The 19,751-nt window shown below is 35.8% G+C and overlaps 3 protein-coding genes across 14 annotated transcripts in view; 1 reads left to right on the forward strand and 2 right to left on the reverse strand.

The window, feature by feature from the left end:
* NF1 (neurofibromin 1) overlaps positions 1 to 19,751 on the forward strand; it is a 209,195-nt gene that overhangs the window by 142,336 nt on the left and 47,108 nt on the right. The gene's annotated exons all lie outside the window — the stretch shown is intronic.
* On the reverse strand, positions 107 to 2,756 carry OMG (oligodendrocyte myelin glycoprotein). Its single transcript, XM_019750692.3, has 2 exons — positions 2,612 to 2,756; positions 107 to 1,797 (listed from the first exon to the last, which is right to left on the reverse strand). Exons 1-2 carry the CDS (start codon positions 2,612 to 2,614, stop codon positions 472 to 474), a joined length of 1,329 nt encoding a protein of 442 aa, XP_019606251.1. The 5' UTR covers positions 2,615 to 2,756; the 3' UTR covers positions 107 to 471.
* Positions 9,568 to 18,195, reverse strand: EVI2B (ecotropic viral integration site 2B). The gene is made up of 3 exons (XM_019750690.2): positions 18,050 to 18,195; positions 14,088 to 14,158; positions 9,568 to 11,330 (listed from the first exon to the last, which is right to left on the reverse strand). Exon 3 carries the CDS (start codon positions 11,313 to 11,315, stop codon positions 9,951 to 9,953), a length of 1,365 nt encoding a protein of 454 aa, XP_019606249.2. The 5' UTR covers positions 11,316 to 11,330; positions 14,088 to 14,158; positions 18,050 to 18,195; the 3' UTR covers positions 9,568 to 9,950.

The raw sequence follows: 19,751 nt of genomic DNA on the forward strand, positions 1-19,751 counted from the left end.
CTTACCGTAAAGACTTCACCAACGTACGCTAGCACAAAAATGATTGGGCCATTTTGATTCTACTGAGTAGATTAGGTTGGCATGACTAGAGAGCCAAACAACACAGTTGTGAGCATAGGTCTTTTATTTTTTTCCCAGGTGTTTGACAGTGTAAACATACATAAAATACATATTAAAGTTTAGACGCTTTATATCTTGTGCAATGAATTGAAGCCTTAAAAGGAAAACATTTCATTAAAAAAAAAAGGAATTCATTAGTTTTACTTAAGACAGTAAAATAGCAGCAAGTACCAAGACATTGTGCACTTCTTTTATTTAAGACAAGTTACTTCATTTACATCAGAGTCAGAAAGGTAAGACTGGCTTTCTTGAATACTTAATAGAGCTTGAATCACTGGTTAGATAGGGGCATATTTTCCCAACTGTACATCAGGGAGGAGTTCTTTCATTAGTTTCAGAAAATGCAGACCCTCAGATGCCCAGGATGACCACAGCATTGAGCATTAAGAGAAACGAAGCATTTACTTTCCAAGCACTTGCTACAGAAGGTAAGCGAGTCTTTACATTGGTGGTGGTCTCCTCCCTCCGTAAGTTAAGGGTTGTGCTTTGTTGAGGCATTTCAGAGAAATTATTTGGCACGCCACTAGTAATACCTAGGGTCATGGGTGTTGGGGATGATTTCGTGGAGCTAGTGAGGCTCGTGCTTGTAACCATTCCATCCTGGAGATGAATAGTGAGAGTTGCAGCTGCTGCTTCGTGTGACTTGATCATTTCTGTGGATGTATCTTCTGGATAGGGCACAAAAGCCTTGTCAGTGCTAGTAAAGGTGGTGTCTTTACTTAGAGTGGCACCAAACGTTTCCTTTGTTCGATACTGTTTGGGTATTTTGGTCACTTTGGACTGAGTTACCATGCTCAGAGAGTTAATGGTATCCACTGTCTGCATCCCGCTTACAGTGAACAGGCCTGAGGTAAATCCAGAAGGTGTGGGGTATATGTTATGTTCCTTCAAGGATGAGATTTGGCTAGAACAGGGAGTCCCTATCACGTGGGCTTTAGTCTGCATCACCCACGTCAATAAGTAAGTGATATTTTCTTGATGGTCACATGACCACCTGTTATTGTAAAGGGTTATCTCTTGTAACTGAAAGAGTTGGTCAAAAGCTTGATCTGGAATGAATGTAAATTTGTTGTTGTGCAGGTAAAGATGTGTGAGATTTGTCAGGTTTATTAATGTTCCTGGAAGGATTTGTGTCAAGGAATTTTTAGACAGGTCCACGATATGTAGTTTGGAGGGCATGTTGGTTGGAACTGTCCAAAGTTTGTTACTACTCAGGTTGAGAACCTCAAGACTTCTGAGTGTGTTTTTAATGAGAACCACCTTTTCCAGCATGTTCTTAGACACATCCAGATATTTAAGGTTCCACTGATAAGCAGTATCAGATTTGTCAAGCAGCTTAATGTTGTTGTTAGCAGCAGACATATCCCACAGGGACCGAGGTAACTGAGCAGGGAGGCTTTCAAGCCTGTTGTTTGAAATGTCCAGGGTCCTCAGATTGGTGTATCGGGTTAACTGGTTATGCAGGTCAGTAAAGTGGTTATAAGACAGATTTAAATGGATAATATTGTCTTGCAGTCCAGGTGGTAATGTAGTCAAGTTTCTGCCTGAACAGTCCACATGCCTGTGCTTTTCTGTGCATGTACATTGGAGAGGACAAATGCATAAGATACCAGGTGTGAGAAACAGAAGGATGAACAGGCTGGGAGACATTGTCAGTATCTGACATTCCATCCAAGCCTGCAAACAAACAGATACACCCTTCTTTTAATATGCAAATACAATTAGGCATCTGCCTGGGTCAGTTAGCATTAGGCAAAATTTTCAATAAACCTCGTTGTTGTTGAGTCCTTTTATAATTGTTCCAGTGATTAAACTAACAAAGCTCCCTTCATTTATAGTCCAAATGCTTCATCCCTCAATTGGGGCTATGTGGTAGAGAGAGACTCTCTCCCCCTACTCTCTCCTGCGTTTTCTCCTGTATTTGCTTCCTTCTTTTACATAGTCGTTCTTATTTATCCACCCAGAGCCTTAATATTATAAAAAATGGCATTCTCTGCAAATAAAGAGTCAGAATCTTAAGCTATTACTATTTTTGATAATATCCTTTTTAGTCAGATGGGGAAAATGGCTGTCGTGTCTTTTTAAATCTCTGCAGTAATGTAATATAGTCAATGTGTGTGTGTAGGGTGAGATTTTATTTAGATATTAAAACAATACTTTGAAATTCATCTTTGTCTTTTTAGGATAAATATATCCTTACAAAACATTATAAGGCACTTGAAAAATCCAAACCAACACCATACCTTCAAACCTCCTATTTTATAAAGTGGTTTTTTCCCCTTGCATATTTTAGTGCCGATTCTAACGGAAAACAGCGTGTATATCTACAAAGTGAATGAATATTGAAAAGAAATTCCTCCACTGACACTGCAGCAAATTTCTGGTGCATGCACTTGCTATTGAACATATATTCAATCCTAACGTTGACTTTTGCTTAAAAAGAGAAAAAAATTCCAAAGTTGAGCTTTTACTGATGTAAATAACTGCTTACCATAGTGTCGTCTTCAGCATCGGCATCTCATTTTCTCCGGGAAACTTAAGCTTTAAAGGTCGCCTTGTTCTGGAGAGAAGGAACCGCTTCTGGCTGTGGGCTGTGCTTGCCTGCTCAGCTGCATTGTGTTGCTGTGAGCCGAAGCTCTGCAACCACCTGATCAGCACCACATAGGAGGACTGCAGAGCTGTCATTGGTGCTGACTCAAATTTATTGCAAGAGGTGCACACGCAACAAAATAGACCCCCCCCCAATTTTTTTTTTTTTTCAAATTTACAGAGTTAAGCATACCTACGTATCTCAAATTTGCTATAGGATGCAATGCCTCATGCGCATTTCGACTTGGCTCGGACTCGTTTCTGTATATTTTTGTCTGAGCTTAGGTTCAGACATGGTAACATTTGCTTGATGAAAAATCTGTGGTTCTTTTTTAATGCCTCTACTCTTCGTTGTTTTTACATGTTGAAAATGAATCTGACCTGCCTCATGGATGGTTTTCTAAGATGTTAATTATTTACTTTTAACAACCTGCCTTTTTATGTTCTTTTTCTAAAATGGTACAGTTGTCATGCCACTTTGTAACATTGTACAATCTGTTTGATTTTTATGTGCTCCCCTAACATGGTGATTATTATGTATAATCAGCTTTTCAAATTTATCAACTATTTCAATGTTCATCTTCCTTTTGGGGAAATACAGAAGTACTTACATGTGATTGTTTTTTTCTTTATCTTTCTAATATAAAGGATATTTGACCCAGGCTACACACAAACAAGTGAGGCTGCATTTTTAAATGAGCACCTTACGCTTTTATTTTTTATTTTTTGTTTTTTTTTTGTTCTTTAGATTCCACATATAAGTGAGATCGTAGAGCATCTTACGCTTTTAATTATCAGCTCATGTGGTAAAATAAACGTTTTATTTTGTGACTTTTAGGTTAAGGATTTTTTTTTCTTCATAAAACTTTGTTTGATACGTGGGTATGTGTCATGTTTTCTCCAGAGACATCTTTGATAATCTATGAATGACCACCTATTTGATTTTATGTTTTAATAATAGCATCAATTTCAGGTAATTTCTAATGAATGTTTCACATTTTATCTCCTGAGAAAGCAATTTATACTTTTAAAACTGCATGAAATAGTGTAAAGGAAAAGTTTGGTTATGCAATTCATAAAATGAGACTATATTTATGATAGTTTCTGCTCCACTCTTTCTTTAGTGGATTGATTATATAAATAATCTGTTAAAGTGCAAGTCTAATTTCTGGAATAGCTAGTTTACCTTAGAAAAGAAAGCAAATAAAGTTATGGAATTTTCATTACATATTGTTACCATATAAAACCAGCATTTAGTAGCATATTACATGTAAGGGAAATATCTTTATGCCTAGTTTACTAGGCATTATTTTATCCCAAATTTTACCACAATTAGAACTTACTGTATTAAACTTTGCATTGTTTTTCTTAGAAAACAAACTATAGGAGTCTCCTTTTGTATAATATTAATGTTCCTCGAAAAGTATCTACATTTTAGAAGTCTGCAGTGTTAGATATTTATTATTGATTGGGTACTTTCTTCCCACTTTACTCTGAGGGTTCAGCCTTGGACTCTAAATAAGATTCTTTCTATGGATTTCAGAAACCAGTCATCAATCTCAGTGCTTAAAAGTAATGTGTTTAAAATACTACAGTCAACAATATTGTTGTGAAAATAGGGAATAGATTTCTTCAATATCAGATCGAATATATGCTGTTACACTTCAAGGGATGTGACTGAGGGTCAATTCACCAAACATTTGTTTCTAAATTTTAGGAACACTCATTACATTAATGTAGAAGTAGAGTTATCCAGTTCCATTTTACTTACCGAACTTCTGTTTCAAAGAAAGAACATGTTATTTCATTAACTAATGGATTCAAGTGAATTTAAGTTTAGGCTATATGGAGACTAGATTCTGCTATATATAATAAAATTCCAATATAATAGTAGTGGCAATGTTTCTCATTTCCAAGTTTCGGGACATACCAAATTGCTTCTTCTTCTTTAGAGATTATTATAAAATCCTCAAAAAGAAAAAGGGGGAACATTTTTTTTTAATTTATTGGGGTGACAATTGTTAGTAAAGGGGGGAACATTTTAATATGTTTGAATTGTAACAAACTGTCCTTATGATTTTAGAAATTCTCATCAAATATATATATAGTATATTACTATTAGTTCAAAAAATAACTTTGTAGGCCTACGTGTTTGTTACAACTTATTTCAGATATTATTCAGACACATTATTATTATTATTATTATTATTATTTTTAATTGGGGAATATTGAGGAGCAGTGTGTTTCTCCAGGGCCCATCAGTTCCAAGTCATTGTCCTTCAATCTGGTTGTGGAGGGTGCAGCTCAGCTCCAAGTCCAGTTGCCATTTTCAGCCTTTAGTTGCAGGGGGCACAGCCCACCATCCCATGCAGGAATTGAACCAGCAACCTTGTTGTTGAGAGCCCGTGCTCTAACTAACTAAGCCATCTGGCTGCCCCTCCAGAAGCTCAACAGCAGCTCGTTGTCTTCAATCTAGTTGTGGAGAGTGCAGCTCACTGGCCCATGTGGGAATCGAACTGGCAACCCTGTTGTTCAGAGCTCATGCTCTAACCAACTGAGCCATCTGGCCGCCCCCACATTATATTTTTTATAAATCTGTCAAGTGAGGATTTACAACTATTTAGGCAACTATTATATTGTAGACTAGGTAGTAAATTCATTTGCATATTCTTTTGTGAAACATACTGTCCTAGAATATATTATCCCAACATTGTGAAAGGTATAACAAATTACCTGCCAGAGAACAACTGTCCTGTTCATCAATAGTTTAGAAACCCAATCAGTTAATCTTTACTTCTTAAGTTAATAACATTTGTTGTGCTTATTTGAGACTAAAAGTATTATATTCTCTGCCTTCGGTAATATAGTTTTCTATTCAGACTTAATTTCCTGCTGAAAACAGCTAAGAAGTACTGAATACAGTATGTTAAAAGCATGGCAGAACTGACAAGGTAGAAATGATCAGGTCAGAATCCAGGGGGGTCAGTCCCTCCTCCAACCTCCCCCATCTGTCTCAGCATGCCACTGGCTTCTTGTCACAGTTCAGTCACTGGTTCTCTAGAATGCCCCTCATCTGGATTTATCTGTTTGCTTTCTTGTGAAGATTTAATGTGTTCTTCTATCCCTCACATTTCCTATAAATGGTTCCTAACATCATTAACATAATTGCTGATTTGTATCATCCTATAATAGTTTCAAAATAATACCAGTATTGCAGCAGACAATCAGATTACAAACTACTGAATAAAGTTTGATTTCTTTGCAGCTCTATTTGTCCTTAGAATATACTTCACTAAGGTTGTATAATCAGCTCTGTGTTCTAATCCAACTTAAAACAATTGTTTTCTCTATATTTTTGTATCACCAGCTTTACATAAAAATTGGGTTCGTTTGTTTCAGTTAGTTATGTTTTTAGGGACTGTTTAAGTCAAAACTATATGACAAGGTGTATTAGAGAAATCTTGCTTCTCTACGCCTCCACCTTATTCTCTTCCTCCTATTGGTGACTGTTAACAAGCTTTTGATTGTATCTTAACCAGTATTTCTTTTTGCAAACGTACAAAAATGTGTATGTATCCCTTTCTTATACAAAAGGTTGCATACTAAATATACTGTGGTACATCTTGTTCTTTCTTTCTTAATAATATATCTGGAAGATCACTCCGTATCAGTACAGAGGGATCTGTCTCATTCATTTTATGATGCATGGTGCTCCCTTTGGGAGTGTGCCATGGTTTATTCACCCAGGCCCCGATTGGTGGGCATCTGGGTTGTTTCCAGATTTTTGCTATTACAAATAATGCCACAGTGATTTCATATTTTGTCCAATGAATCTTTGAAAAAGATTTTTAGAAGTGGGATTGCTTTGTAAAAGGGTAAATGCATTTGGAATTTTTCTGGATATTACCAAATTCCTCTCTATAGACCCAACAGCAATGTGTCAGGGTGTCAGGTACTATAGCTCCTCACCGTAGACTTTGTTGTTGAACTTTTGCACTTATATCAATAAAGGTAATAAGAGCTCAGTGTAATTTTAAATGCATCTCTCTTACAATGAGGAAGGTTGTATATCTTTATATATGTTTTTAAGGACTTTACATTTTTTCTTCTGTGACTGTCTTTTATATGTTTTGCACATTTTTCCTATTGTGCTTTGGGTCTTTCCCATCTTCCTCTGTATTTAGGAGTGTTTGTTTGTTTGTTTGTTTGTTTGTTTCATTTTAGAGATAGCCTTTTGATTTCATTTAAATTGCAAATTTTTTTTTTCCGGTTTGCCATTTGTCTTTTGACTTTATTATGGTGGGTTTTTATTTTTTTTGCTTTGCTTGCCACTTAAAAGTTCTATATAATTGGATTTTTCTTTTCTTTTTTATTGCCTCTGGATTTTGAGTCTCAGCTAGGAAGGTTTTTCCCACTTTCAGATGATAAAGGAATTCGCTCATATTTTCTCCTCTTGTATAATTTCATGTTTTATATTTAGATCTCTGGTCTATTTGGTGTTTTTTTCCAATGTAGTGTAAAGTACAGATCCAATTTTATTTTTTCCCCAAATACATATCCAGTTGTCCCAATACTTTTCCCTACTGATTTGAGATTTATTTTTGGACTTTCCATTTGTTCCATTGATCTGTTGGTCTAATCATGTACCACTATTTTAATGATAGGTACCCAAGTATTTTGCTACTTTATTTTTTGATCAGACCTAGGTAGTAACAACAGTTACAAGTCTCCCTCATCTAATTCATTGTGCCCTCACCACCAACCCCAAATGGAATACATGTGTGACATATGTGCGTTGCAATGCATGTATGTAAGTAGGTGCTCTGTGGTCTTACATTAGTGAGAAGAGTGCTGAATCAGGAAGCAGACAGAATTTTTAGTACCACTTCTAAGCAAGTCACTTACTGTCTCTGGGCCTGTTTTCTCAGCAGTTAACAAATAAAAGGAGTTGAACTAGATGGTCATCAGTGTTGCTTCTGAATCTGGTTAGTGCTGATGTGGTTAGAGCACGACTGGTATGTGGTATGTAAATTCAGTCTGCTTTTAATTACCCTGTGCCTTGTCCTTTTGCCATAACCATGAAATAAATTTCTCCTCTGTATCCTGGTTCTTTCATTTTTTGGTAGGTTTTTTTCTTTTTGTTCCAACATTTTCATCTCTCCTGTATTTCTTTTATTGGCTTGCATTTCTTTCTGCTGATTAAGCAAGAATTGCCTCTGTTTGGCTGCTCAGCTTCCACTGACCTCAGTAGGAAAAAATTGCATGCAGTAAATGGGAATTATTCTTCCCCCGGCAGAGAATTTCTTTAAAAAAATTACAAAAAAAAAATAACAAAACAAAACAGCTGCCGGCTGTAGTCTGTTCTTCTGTTATACAAAGAACAGAAGGAGAAAAGCTGCCTGTCGTGTTTAAAGAAATCAGACAAGACTATATAACCAGCTCATCAGTTCTTGATTTAGTTAGGAGACTTGGTATTTGCTTATATTTGCCAATACCTATTTTTCAAGACGTCAGAAAAGAAGGTAATGAAATAGAAGAGCAAAAGTGTGGAAAAAGCCTGTCAGGTAACAATCTTACAGGTAAAATGAGAAAGATTATGATGATTGAAGGTATGTTAAAGTCTTGACCAAATATAAAATATGTCTTGTTTACTCTAACTAGAATATTTAAAATTCAAAAGAATAATATGCAATTCTTAAGCTCCTGATTGCTGCTGGGTAAATTAACCTTAAAATTAGTACAAAGTTTGAAAAACCCATGAAAGACACTTTTCAATGTGGAAGATGGAAGAGAACCAATGACATATGACAATAAACATCATGCTTAGTCAGGAAATATAAGCAGCTCGGGGAAGTTTTTTTTGCAGATTAAACGTTTTCATGGTCAGTAAGGGATGGCTTAAAAGATTTACAGAGAAACATTGTATATAAAATTTCAATGTACAGGAGCCTGCTAATTTTTATTAAAGGTGGAACTTTGTTAGTTTCTTGAACACCATGCTACAAATAAATACCATATTTTGTTCTTAAAAATCCCAGAACTATGAGAGGTTCTCCAACGTTAAGCTACCAGTAAAGCCACCACACTTCATTCTAAGGGACTGTTTCCCCCAGGAGTTGGGGCAGGGGTGAGGAGGAAGACGATGTGCTTGTTGGGCTCAGGGGTGCTTCTTCAGGTAGCTACACACGCACAGGCAAAGGAACACTCCCCACCTTGACTGTGACCAAGATTGGGCCCATCCTACTCTGGTAACTCAAATTTATCGCTTGTTAGAGAATGGATAAAAGATGAAATTCCGCATAAGAAAAGCAGTTGAAGAGTTTGAATATATAGTGTCAAAAAAAGTATGAGTTTAGTGAAAGTTGAGAACCATCTGTATTGTGATACAATCTGTTTTTCCTGGAAAAATCATCTAAATTTGGAATGAAGCCATAAAAGTGGGTGTTTTTTGTTTGTTTGTTTTTTTCCTCTGTAAGATTTTGTTTTCTTTGGATTCTTAAGGTGTGTTAAAAAAAAGAAACTTTTTAAAGAGGCTGGTTTCAAAATTTGTGCTCCCCCAACAAGACAGGAAAATGTCTACATTTTCTGGTGCATACTCATTTTTTTTTTTTTTTTTTTTTTTCAGAGTAAATGTCCCCAACCCAACCCCCAATTTGATGTTTTAATATGTTTGTTTTACTATTTCCAATGAGAACTAAAAGGAAATTTCTCAATTCTCAAACATTCATTTTAATCACTCATCCCCATGAACTTAGAATATTTATTTAGTACTTGAGGTATTAATTTAAAACTTGGAGTTTTGTTTAGAAATTAAAAATGAAAAAAAATTTAATTTCTCATTTCATCTACCTCAAACTCTGAAATGGAAAAATGAATTTTTATTTATTCAAGGTAACTTAATACACAGCTTTTCAGGGAAAAAAAATCTATTGGGTAATATTAAGTATACATAGATTATTTCCAAAATGGTTAAGTTATTGACATATACCATCCACATAGGTAAAATGTGCTATACATTAAAGTTAGGTACTATAGCCAGTAAGTAGATCACTGTTATATATTTTTTAAAAACTAAGTTCCGCGTATACACATGGGCTTTGAGCACCTTTCAGGTAGTTCCTGAATAAAAATCAAAATTGGCTACCAGCTGCCATTTAATATATTTCATCACATGAAGAAAAACAAAATAATGGAGTTCTTTAAGAAGGATGGAAAATCAGCTAAAAAGCAAGTTGTAATATTTATAACATTTCTGCAGGTGGGGGTGGCAGGGATTCATTGAGATCTTGATCAGCGTTAGGAAGAACAGAGAATTCCTGACATTGGATCTCATTGTTGGAATTTTCCAGGGCTTCCATAAAATCTCCTGGTGGCACGGGCAAATTTAGTGAGTCAGGGGGAAGTGGAAATGACTGTCTGAACTCAGAATTATGATCTTGACAGACTTGATTGAGACCGTCCAGAGATGGTGGGAGATTGATGGAATCATTTGGAAGAGGAGATACAATTGTCATTGTGGGCTGTTCAGATGAGTTACTCTCCTGTCCTTCCAAATCAAGAAGGGGAGGAGGTGGTGGAGGCAGGTCTGCATCATCTGAAGAAGAAACAGCAGTGCCGATTGTTGATCCACCAACACTCTCCTCTGATGTACCATTTACTTGATCTTTTATTTTTTCTGTTTTGGGGTTGTTGGAATCTTCAATGTTTTCACTTGATTCAAACAACTTAACTTCTAAGTCATCTGCTAAAAGTGTGCTTTTGTTTGATTTCCAGGCCATAAGTGAAATAATTGACGTACGTTTGGTGGGTATTTCATTTTCTCTAATGTTATCCAGACATATGTCAGGGGTTTCACCATCAGCAAATGGAGACCGACCTGCCCAATTTTGATCATTTAAAACTGGTTTTCTCAAGCATTTGCATAGGACAATAGTGATTATAGCTACCAACATAAAACTCAGAGTTAGACCAACTAATATGGCAGCTATTGAATCAGACTTGGTTTTATGTGGGGTTGTTTTGGGAGTTTCTAGGTTGAATCCTGGTGTCATCCTAGGTGATCTTTCGACAGCTGGTGTTGGTTGTATGGATAGATTTGGAACAGTTGGTGGTATTGGTGTTTTGGAAGAGGTGTGGACAGATGATAGTTGTTGAGAAGAAGTATAGACAAGTGGTGGCAATTGTCTGGAGGAAGTATGGGCAGATGTTGGTATTTGTCTGGCAGAGGTGAACTTAGGTAGTGCTGTTCTTTCGGAGGAAGAGTTGGCCGTTGGTATTGGTTGTCTGGTGGTGGTATAGGCAAGTGGTTGTCCAGCAGAAGTGTGTCCTGCTGGTTTTCCAGAAGAGGCATGGACAGCTAGTGTTAGTTGTCCAGTAGCAACTTTGGCAGTTGGTATTGATTGTCTAGAAGAAATGTTGTTGAATTGTGTTGGTTGACCCAAAGGATTCCCTGTTGTGTTTAGAGAATTAGCCGAGACATGTGGCATTGGTGATCTAAACAAAGTAGATTGTGGCTGCTTCTCTGTTGTAATTGCTTCTGTCTCTGAGAAAACTGTATTGTTCATGTGTCCACAAAATAAAATTAAGATGAAATACTTGGGATCCATTTCAGAATGTTTCCTCTTTACCAGTGGTTTTATAATAAAAGAAAGAAAGACAATTAGGTATCATTTAGTGTGTGGTATAAAGCAGGTAGATACTTGATTAGTATTTATTATTCCTAATTTAGACTTGATATCCTATATAGGCTACTGTAAACAAATTTTGAATATACTCTAACTTATCATGCAACATTTGGACCTCAGAGGCAGTGATTTTTCTTAATTCTTTCATAAGATCTGTACTTGGCCTTGCTACCTCTCTAGTTTCATCACGTTACAGTCCTTTATTTCAGGCATACTTCTCAAGTACATGAGTATTTCCACCTGCTCTCTGCTTTTTCTCCCTTTACAATTTGAAGTATATTTATTGATTCTGCTGCCTTGAAGGACACCAGTAACCATCTGTTATTTTATCCAAGTCTTTTCTTTCGTCTCTCTCTTTTTTGTTTTCCTCCCTCTTGACTACATTTGATGCTACTGACTATTCCGTTACTGCTTTTCAAGGACCTCTTTGTAAGAATCTTCCTTTCATGTTAATCTTGCTAGCTCCTGTTTGTATGCGGTTTTTTGCCTCCTGACTGTGGGTAGTTGATATTCAGTCCTCATCTTATCTGCTTTTCTTCGATGGGAACCTGTAAGACTTCAGCTCTCACCTTTATGCCATAACTCCCAAACCTGTACATCCAGCCCAAATCTCCTTGATTCTCTTGCATTGGTGCAAAGGGAATTGCGGTTTTTGCAATTATTTTTAACCTTTTAAACCGCAGTTCCTTTTGTACCAACCTAATAGTTCCATTTGTATGACTTCTTGGTGGACATTCGATGTATATATCCCACTGTCAGCAAATTCAACATATTTAAAACAATTTGTCTGCATCTCAAAACTAACTCCTCACCCCGTCTGTCTATTTTTAATGGTGCTACCTTTGTACACTTCTTTTGCACTGTACCAGTAATCTTTGCATTATCATTAGTGTTTAGCACTGTGTGTTAGGATCTTGTATTTTTAAAGGATTCAATTCAACTCAAGGTCCTCTGCTAAAATCCTCAAGTGATCTTTGAATTTGGACGAGTCAGTCCTATCAGGTTGGTCATGCAGTTCTGCTGCTACTTTTATTCATTTGTTGGTAAACATCATCTTTGAGTCAGGACCTGTTCTAGGTTTAGGAGATTACAAAAAAAAAAAAGATTCCAGTGGTAAAAACAAACTAACAAATAATAATTTGATGAATTTTCTCATAAAGGAGTGCAGGAAATACACAGAGGAACTAATCTAGCCTGGAAGGGCTGTGGGGAATGTTTCTCAGAGAAGTAAAACTTGAACTGAGTCTTGAAAGGTCTGTAAGAATGAATTAAGCAAATAAAATATTCCAGCCAGGGGAACAACATATAGGCATGGGCAAAGAAGGCAAGTATAAGTTTGGCAGGCAGGACTTTCTGTGGGATACAGTAGATGCTAAAACTTAGAGTTCAGTTCCAGCTCTGCTTCCCCACCTAACTTCCTATCTAACCGTGAGAACGAGTCACTTCAATGGCTCCAGTTCTCAGTTGCCTGTCTCTAAAGTGAAGAGTTATACTAAAGACACTTTTCAGCTCTGCGTGCATCTGCTTGTTTTGCACATTATTAAACACAATGGTAACCGTTCAGTTCTTTGTTAACATTAGGGAAAGGAAAATCTCAGGATGTTAGATCCTGGTGTACATGATTAGAAGCTAGTTTTTCTGTGATTCACAGGCCGGTCTGAGAGAGATTTGATGTTCTGTGCAAAGTACAATAAAAGGAGAAAAGGCGCTCCCTCAACTTTTGCAAAGAAATAGCTGTTCAGCAAATTTGAGTAGTTTTCATTGCTTACTCTTCTACCACTTGGTACACAGTGATGATAAATTACCCGATTTTAGTAGGAAAAAAGACGTGGATTTTTTTTGGTACAGTTTCTTTATTTTCTCTCTAGTACTTCAAGTCTAAATTTAAAAATATTTCTCCTTTAACTCTCAAGCACACTACTGATGACTTAATCTGAAAAGCACATATGATCAGGTTGTTTCTCCCTTGCTTGAGGGTTCCCCGTTGCTGTGAGGGTAAAAATGTTGAACCGACTTTTCTTCCTTCTGGCTTGAGTTTACCAATACTGACTCATATCTCTTTCTTTTTTTGTTTTTTCAGTTACACTTGACATTCAATATTATTTTACATTAGCTTCAGGTGTACAGCATAGTGGTTAGACATTTGTGTAACTTATGCACTGGTCCCCCTGACACTATACATAGTTGTTGCAAGATTATTGACTGTATTCTCTATGCTGTGCTTTCTGACTCAGACCTCTTGACTAAAACTTCTCATTCAGTCAAATGTACCTCTTCCCCATCTTAAGTACTTTCTAAACACACACTTTTTTCCCTAAACAGATACTTTTAATTATGCTGGTTTTTAGCCACCTAGACTGTGTTCTTTTTTTTCCAACCCAGCCCTTCCCCGCCTTCTGACTGCCATTCCGAACCTGTCCTCATCTGTCAGACCTCAGCTTAAATTCCCCTTCAGAAAGCCAGTTCTTTATGACTGACCACAGCCCAAAGAGATCAGCCGTTCCCTGAGTCCCCCTAGCTCTTGTTACCTCTGTGGTTCCTTAGATAATTCTTCCTGTATGGCCTCACACTTCTATTCTCTTAAATAATTGTGTTTATTTTTTAATTGCTTTTCACATTCTCTCTTCATCCTCACTCCCTCAAGAGTATAAAGAACCTTGAAGAAGCCAGAAAGAAATAAAGAAAAATACTTACCTAAAACATACTATGTGCTGTACTATCCCAGATGTTTTACATACTTTCTTTCATGTAACCTCTAAATGATTCTGTAAGGAAAATGGAAATCTTTTCATCTTTCAAGAAATAAATCCTTGATTTAGAGACAGAGAAACACATCCAAATGCATTAAGTAACTTGCCCGAGGTTATATCACTGTTAGTGACAGACTGGATACAGAATTTGTATCCAGGATCACCTAGTTTCAAAGCATCTCTGGTCTTCCTGCTACCCTGAACTGCCTCATGTTTTTATATGTTGATTCTTTTAAGGCAAAGTGCCATATATGTTGGGAGCCCAGTAAACATTTAACCTGTTTTAGGTTTTGTGGTTCCTTTCCATGTCACCTTTTCACTGTTTATTAATACTTTAAGTTATTAAATTCTGCATTTTATCAATTTTTCAAAAGGCTTAGTAGGGAGAAAAAAAGGAAACTTTGGCATAAATATGGGTATTTGAATCATCTCTAGATGGTTGTTATCCATGCAGTTCCCACCTGCTATTCTTAAAGATTCCTACCCCACGTCCCAAGGAAAGGCCTCATCACTGGAGTTTCACTTTAGTTTTTTAAAAATGCCACCCAAAGCAACAGAAAATATAGCCCATGACTTGTCTTCACCCAAAAATGTTCCCTCTTTTGTGACTTTGCTTAAATTTTAAAAAAAGAAAAAGAAAAAAAGAAAACCACATGGTTCCTCTTTTCAATGAGCTAAAAAAAAGGCGTTTCGGAAGAAAAAACCCAAGCAGGAACTTAACTATAAGTCCAGTTTAGTTTATAAGATCAATTTTGATAGGTTCATAGCCTTTTTTGTCAGTAGGAAGGTCATAGGGCCTTCAGTATGTGAGATTTTTCACTTACTATTTAAGCTTTATGGTAGTATTAAAACCACATTTATTTTTTATCTATCCTACCCCTTTTCCCACTTCTCAATTAGTTGTGTACCCTCTTAGGGTCTACTGCATCAGAATGCTTGAATCTGTGTTAGAACTCTATAGCAATCCAGAATAGTCCAGAAAAGAGGGGGCAGGGTTTTTAAAAAGAATAAATAGAGAGTATAATAGTGAAGAAACGGACGTTTTCTAGCTCAGAGACAGTGAGGTCAGTGTTAGGACCGGTGCAGAAAGTTATTTAACATCAGCATTTTTAAAATATATAAACCGTGTGTACGTGAAGTACCAGCATTGTTTTTTGCAGGCATAGACAGTAGCAAGAACCATAAAGAGCAGGGGATTCAAGAAGAGAAAATGTCAGATAATATGAAGTGAAAAGGGAATGCGAAGAAATACAAAAACACACACACACAAAATAAGACAAAACTGATAGCAAGTAGCAAATATATGGGGAAAAGGGGAGGTCAATTAATTTGAGTGCTATTAAAAAAAAGTTAATGAAAAGCAGAAGAAAAAGTGGTGTTACGTAATTAGCAAGAATTTAGGGTAGAAGAATAAAGTGGGTAAAATCAGAAGTTGTGAGAAAAGATTGAAGTAATGAAAGAAGCAGCCACAGAATGCTGCTCTGTCCCTGACCTGTATTTGTGATGCAGGGAGCCAGAAGAGGAGCCAGCTGTCTTCCCAGTTGGAGGATTTGAACCACCCATCTTCTCAAACTCACCCATCTTTCATTTGAGACTCTCCTGTCTGCTCCACATAGCCTTAAGATTGTCTTTCTTTTTTTTGCCCCCACCCCGCTCTACCCAGAATCATCCCTGCTAATTACTCTGAAGAACCTATGCACGTTCTATGTAGCATTATTTTCTAGAAATCCCTTAGTCTGCTGCTTACACTAATTCCAAATTTGTCTACCTTTGTATGACAGTATTTTGTTCATTATTTCAGGTTGGCACTTTGAGGTTTAAATCTGTGATTTTGTCCTTTGCTTTTCCTGAAAATTTCAAAAATTATTAAAAGAAGAAGAAAAACATAAGCTGTTTTAACTAAGCATCTTAAAGGCGGTTGCAATAAAGCAGGAGTCCTCATATATTCGACATGTTCTCATTGATATAATGCATACCTACGTAAAAGGCCCAGCATTTAAAATGAATGCAGTTAAATTAAAAATGGTAAGAAATATCATTGTCTTTTAAAAGGAATCAAGGAGATTTGGAGAGCATATCCTAGACAAAAAGGCAATTGTGGGTAGCAGTACCAAAAATAATAGGTGAATTTTAGTACTTTGATATAAGTTACAATACAGATATAATAGATTAAAATTTAGTAGTAGTGTATCTCCAACTGGTGGTTATCAAACCATAAAAGGAAGAAAACAGCAATTCTGTATTGAGGAAGAGCAGAAAGGGAAATTAACCTTGAACTCTGATAGGAAGTATTTGATGACCACCTGTTATCAATAATAATATCTACCATTTACTGAGTACCCACCAAATGCTGGGCACTGTCCTATTTTACTGAGCCATGTGGTGCTGTCTTCACCTTACGGATAAAGAAACTGAGACAACAGAGGAGCTGGGTCATTTGCCCAAGTGTCACAGCTCGAAACAGTAGCACTAATACAGAAACCATATCAATCTTATACCAGAGCCCTTTCCTACTACATATACCTTGTCACTATGTATGCCGCACTGTCTTTTACAGTAAAATTATAAAATAAAAATGCTTTGTGAAGAAAGGAGATACGAACTCTCTGGGAACAGATATATAAGTAACTTTTAGAGGTAGTCTTATATAAAGGGCTAGTAGAAAACCATTTTAGTCTTGTGATACCATGAAAACAGTTATGGGAGTTTTGAGTGGTTAGCCTATAAACTGTCATATTTGACGTGATTTTTAAAGATTGGACATTTAAAGGCATCAGATTTATATTTAACAAATTCAAACTTATTCAGAATTCATAATTTTCTCCTAAGTAGAACTATATAGAAATTAGTTGAAAAACACAAGTATTATTAAACTCTAAATTTGGGGCTGACCCTTTAAAAATATATAGACAAGTCTTGTCTAAAAAAGAGATTAAAGTCTTTATTTTCTAACTTCTGTAATAGTTACTTAGAAGAAATCCAAAGTGGAGTTCTATAAGGAAAAGTCATTAAGTATTTATGAAATATTGATATAGGATATCACCCATTATGAATTTATTATTTCATAATATTGCAAGTCTATGTAACTATTTGCAGTTTTTGTTCTGGAGAATATTTACTTTGTAATTACCCAGTTTGCTTACAGAACAGGCATCTTTTATGCATATTAGCAATTTTCTATTGTTTATTCTGTGGTTGTTTTTTCCTGTATCTATTTTACACTGTTCACTAAAGGCGCAGGTAATATATGACATAAGTATGTAGATGATATGATTACATATACATACATTTTATAACAGTTTTGGTGAACTTTAAAAATGAGTGATAATATTTTCATGTCATTATTACTTAAATATAAAATTCTACTTGTATAAAAAACAAGTCATTATAATAATGATAACTGAGTACCTCATCTAATCTCCTTTGGTTTCTTTTTAAATTAAGTGAAGGTGAAGGTGACCATTCTTACTATGGACACTAAAGGGAATTTAAAAATAAAACTAATTTAAATCTATGGATTATGTTATGTACAGGAAAATTTTATAGAAAGCAAATCAGAGTTTTTAACAGTTGGTGTTTTGGGGTTGGGTTGTAAGTTCAGTCATATCCCATGGATTCTAGTTTTATTTCTAACCCTTAACTTTACTGCCATGGCTATAGTTTGTTTCTTTTAATTACAGAACTAAGATGAACAAAACTAGCAGAAATTATATATCATACAAACCTAAGTGAAATTTTTTTGTCCAAGGCAAGCTCAACACTGAATAATGTTTAATTCCGTGCAGCACGACCTGTTATAGACATCTTTAGGCTATCAGAGTTTAAATCATAGACATTTTCGTTTTAAAAATAAATTTTATGTAAAGCAAAGATCAAACCAGATTGCCTGTGTGAAAATTTTCTTACCTCCGTTGTTAACTTCTTTTGCAGGATGCTAAATTCTTGTTCTAACTGGACATTTTGGTGATTTGGCTAAGGAAGCAAAAGGGGTGGTTCAGTTGAGATTAAATGTGGTCCTCTGGCAAACTGAAATGGTTCCTCTAGAAAAGGAGGAAGTTTATCAATAGTTGGTTCCGGAAGTGCAGTAAGCCACAAAATGACTAAGAAATGTACTCCTTTTAACAGAACTTATTTTGAAACACAAGTTGGGACTAGATACTATATGATTTGAGTGCTTTTAATGAATTTTTATAAGTAGACACTTGAGACTCTCTAGAAATGTGATTATGTAAATTAAATATTCAGACTAGAGCACTGGAGCGCAAGTCGTATGTTCTCCTTAGAACATAGGAAAAACGGCCCGTTGGGTTATTACCCATAGTGAGATTTCTTTTCGTGGGAAGTGAATGATGTGTTCTGTTCACTGGTATGACTTTAGGCAAGTAGCTGCTCTTCTGATTCACCATTTCCTCCTCTGGAGGAATATTTCGCACACTGAGTTGTGAAGATTAAATAAGATAACATAACATACAAATGTCTCACATGCAGTAGGTAGTCGTAAATGTGAGTGTTATTTCCTCATGTATAATTTAGGAAGAGCCCAGGTAAAAGTGTAATTAAATTTTTTTGACCAAATGCTTTAATGAATGATTTTTTAGTTCAAGTCCACAACTCTTTGATGACCAACAAAGTAGGTCAGCAGAAAAATAAATTGGGAATCATTCTTTAAATAAGTGAACTAAGCAAAGCTTTTTAAAAAGAGTTTGAGTCCATCTGATAAAAATTTCTTTGGGAAAGTCACCTTCTAGCCTCTTTCTTCACCTGAAGAATGAGATCATAATTCCCAATGTGTAAATTTATTATGGGATTAAATAAATGTGAAGTGCCTCGCATAACACGTGTTATAGTAGAAATAGTAGAAAACAGTAAGTAGTAAACCATGCCCTGCTTTCCCTTGGTCACTGCAGAGGAACACCGAATATTAAGACTCAGTTCTTAACTGCAAGGTTCTTATAACTTAGTACAAAAATAATCATTTTTTTTAAAGCAGAATGTAATCAAAATGCTATAAACTTTTGATTGACTATTTTAAAAGCCCTAAATTAGCCTGTGGACTGCAATACCCAGGAGTAGAAAACAAAAGTGTCTTTGTTCAAAAATAACTTTTAAAATTTGAACTCAGAACATAACGTATTATTGTCAAACGTTGTCAGGTTTGGAAAGGAACCACTTCTGTTTGTTCATGAGCTATCATTGGATGGTGTCCTTCAGAGGGTGCATGTTTAATAGCCAAGGTAGTGAATGATGAATTGTAAATAATCCTGCAGTAGAGCTTTCTACGTTGTGAGACAATGTTTGACCTGTATGTTGAATATGAAAGTAGTTGCCTAGTTAACTTATTTGTAAAAAGACACTGAATTGTTTTAATTTCCTCCAAGTATTTATATATGACACTTGATTCAAGGAGTGCTTTGTGTTATCACTATGTATTTTAATACACAATCTCAAATTTTTAATTTGTACGAAATGGGAGCTCTTCCCAGTTTCATTTCCATCTGGTCCTACTCCTCAAAAGAGAACCTGCTGTCACCATGCTTGTCATGAGTATTCTCTTGCTTTCCTTTTACTTTGTTGACATTTAGCTTTATCTGGAATAATATAGTTAAGA

Source organism: Rhinolophus sinicus, chromosome 12 (assembly GCF_057876585.1).
Source record: "Rhinolophus sinicus isolate RSI-liver-muscle chromosome 12, RSI-T2T, whole genome shotgun sequence".
In the NCBI taxonomy this organism is placed as follows: Eukaryota; Metazoa; Chordata; class Mammalia; order Chiroptera; family Rhinolophidae; genus Rhinolophus; species Rhinolophus sinicus.

Coding starts and splice junctions, on each gene's coding strand:
- EVI2B (XM_019750690.2), bottom strand. CDS start 11,315: ATGGATCCCAAGTATTTCATCTTAATTTTATTTTGTGGACACATGAAC.